This window comes from Geospiza fortis, unplaced genomic scaffold, assembly GCF_000277835.1.
Source record: "Geospiza fortis unplaced genomic scaffold, GeoFor_1.0 scaffold27, whole genome shotgun sequence".
NCBI classification, from domain to species: Eukaryota; Metazoa; Chordata; class Aves; order Passeriformes; family Thraupidae; genus Geospiza; species Geospiza fortis.
Window position 1 is genome coordinate 963,288 of NW_005054329.1, and position 2,886 is coordinate 966,173.

The 2,886-nt window shown below is 59.3% G+C and overlaps 1 protein-coding gene across 1 annotated transcript in view; it reads left to right on the forward strand.

Annotated features, from left to right (window-relative positions):
* The window catches only part of LOC102036699 (steroidogenic factor 1), a 45,169-nt gene that overhangs the window by 33,640 nt on the left and 8,643 nt on the right, over positions 1-2,886 (forward strand). Inside the window, 1 exon segment of the mRNA XM_031057268.1 lies at positions 665-1,305. Coding sequence (XP_030913128.1) covers positions 665-1,305 — 641 coding nt within the window.

The following is a 2,886-nucleotide window of genomic DNA, read 5'->3' on the forward strand; positions in this document are numbered from 1 at the left end:
ACCACCTGCTCCCTGGCATGTTGGCAGATCCTTGGGGCTTTTGGTTTGGTGGAACATCAGCTTTGCTGCAGCGTCAGAGGGACTCTGCCAGCGGGATGCTCCAGCAGAGCCCTCGCCAGGGCTGGGACCCCCAGGGCTGGCAGCTCCTGCCTGAGGCCGGTGGGGTGAAATGCATCCGCTGGGACCTGCCAGCCGTGCTGCCCGAAAAAGGGGCAGGGATCTGCTGAGAAGCAGCACGTGCAGCCTGGATGGAGGGAACCAGGGTCCTGAGGGGACTGTGGAGTCCCAGGCTCTGCAGGGACAAAGAAATCCCAGGGCTGGTCCAGTGACACGGGTTGTTAAAACTAGAGTGTGAAATCCCCTCCTCTGCTCAGGCTTTAAGGGCTGTCCCCTCAACCCACGGGGAGTGAAAGCTGCTTTTTCCCCCAGCTCGTTTTGTAGTGAAAACCAAATGTCTCTTTCTTTCCTGCAAACCCCAGAGGCTCCGAGGGTGACATTGGCTGGGCTGGGAGTGACACAATCTTTCTGGGAAGGTTTCCCCAGTGCTCCCCAAATTCTTTTTGCCACTAAGTCATGTCCCCCAGCATTTTCTCTGCGTCCTGTGGAAGCCGTGGTCTCTCTCCATGTGGGTTCACTGCAGTGTCTGCCCTCTCTCTGTCTCCAGCTGTCCGTGCAGACCGGATGCGTGGAGGGAGGAACAAGTTTGGACCCATGTACAAGCGGGACCGTGCCTTAAAGCAGCAGAAGAAAGCTCTGATCCGAGCCAACGGCTTCAAGCTGGAGACCGTGCCTCAGATCATGTCCCCGGTGCAGAGCGACTACAGCCTGTCCTCCACCATCCACAGCATCCACGCCATGTCCAAGCCCCTGCCGCCCAACCCGGCCGCCCTGACGCCCGTGGACTACGAGCGCAGCCCCTACGGGACCCCAGCCCTGGGCATGGCCGTGCCCGGCCACGCGCCCCTGCCTGGCTACCACTACCCCTCCTTCCCCAACCGCACCATCAAGTCCGAGTACCCCGACCACTACACAGCCGCCCACGAGGCCGTGCCTGCCTACATGTACCCAGAGACCTACCCCAGCAGCTCCGCCCCCGACATCCCCGAGCTCATCCTGAAGCTGCTGCAGCTGGAGCCCGACGAGGCCCAGGTGAAGGCGCGGATACTGTCCTGCCTGCAGCAGGAGCAGGGCAAAGGCCGGCACGAGAAGCTCAGCACCTTCGGCCTCATGTGCAAGATGGCCGACCAGACCCTCTTCTCCATCGTGGAGTGGGCACGGAGCTGCATCTTCTTCAAGGAGCTGGAGGTAGGAGCTGTCAGTGGGATGGGCGCTGCTCTGGGGGGACGATGGGGGACGGGCAGGATTGAGGCTGGCCTGATGTGAGGATGGGATGTGGCTGTGGGCAGGACTGAGGTGAAATGTTGTGAGGATGGGGAAACACCCGTGGGCACAGGCCTGGGGCCGTCACTGCAGATCTGCTGGCACGTACCAGTCCTGCTCCCAGCTCCCTGCAGGGCTGGAGGTGCCAGGGCCAGGCTGTGGTGCTGGAGCGATTCCCACTTTGTGTGGGGCTAATGATTTCAGATTCATCACAGCGGGGGCAGCTGTTGAGGCAATCGCCGGCAGAGTGACTGTGGTGTCAAGCTCAAGACATAATTGAAAAATGTAACATTGAGGAATTATAGTTGAGACAATTCTCTCCCCTGCCTTTAGGAGGAAAATCGATGTGGTCAGGTGGGTGCTGTTAGCACCAGGCAGCAGGGGCAGCCCGAGCCCGCTCCAGAGCTGTGTCTGCTGCCAGCAGCCCACGAGTGTGCCCGGCTGGGGGACATGGAGCTGAGCTCCATCCTGCCAAGACATGCCCTCTACCAAATGTCCCTGAACATTTACTGTGGCCAGGAGGGGGTTAGCAGGGCTGGAGCAGCTTCTGCCATCCTGCACACCTTGACAAGCTTTCAGAAATTTTCCATTCATGTTCTGGGCTGACCTAAGATCCCAAATACAAGAGAAAATTTTGCAACATGGCCAAAACCCAGAGAGCAACATCCTGGGGCAGCTGTGATGAGACTCAGGTGCTTTCTTGTGTTTCCAGCATGAGACTGTGCTGCCTGGCTGTGGTCGAAATCACTTTCTTCTAGTGGGACTGTGCTGTAGGACAGGATCAGGCTCTTCCCTGTGCCATGGGTGCCATGGGGCTGAGTGTGGCTGAGCCTCGTGCCTCAAAATAGCCCCCATCGTTCAGAACAGTGTCAGGAAATGGCATTGTGGGGGTGGGTTGGGCTTGTTTCAATCATATCAGCGTCCAGCCTGGATTTTGGGAACAGGGTGGTTGTTGTTTTGCAGGAGATATTGTAAACAGCGTAAATTCACTTCCCAGCTGTATAGTTGTGTAGCCTTGTAGCTCCATTGTCAGGATGATTGTGCCACCAAAATAGCCTGTTCCTGTGTGAATCGGTGTTGGCAGGTGCCCCTCCTGCCGTGGGACTCTGGGGGGGATGGCAGTGCCACAGGCCTCACCTGGGCAGAGCTACCAGTGTCCTGCTGGGAGCAGAGCACATGTCCTGCCATGCTCAGGACAGGGGGTTCAGTGCTCAGTGATGGCTCACATCCATCACTGCCATCCTGGGGGCTCAAGATTTTGCCTTATCCACATGGTGATTGTGGGGTGCATTCCCAGCACCTCCCAGGGCTGGGGACTGCAGGACCCACAGCCCACCCTGGCTCCAGTGGCAGAGGGAGAATGAGGCTTGGCTGCCCATGGCTCCCTCCTGTGCACAGAGCCCCGGGCAGCTCCGAGCCCAGCACAGAGCGGGGGTGCCCGGTATCCTCAGTGCCCCCACCTGGGGCTGCCCCTGCCCTCCCCACACGGCTCATCCTCCCCAGCCC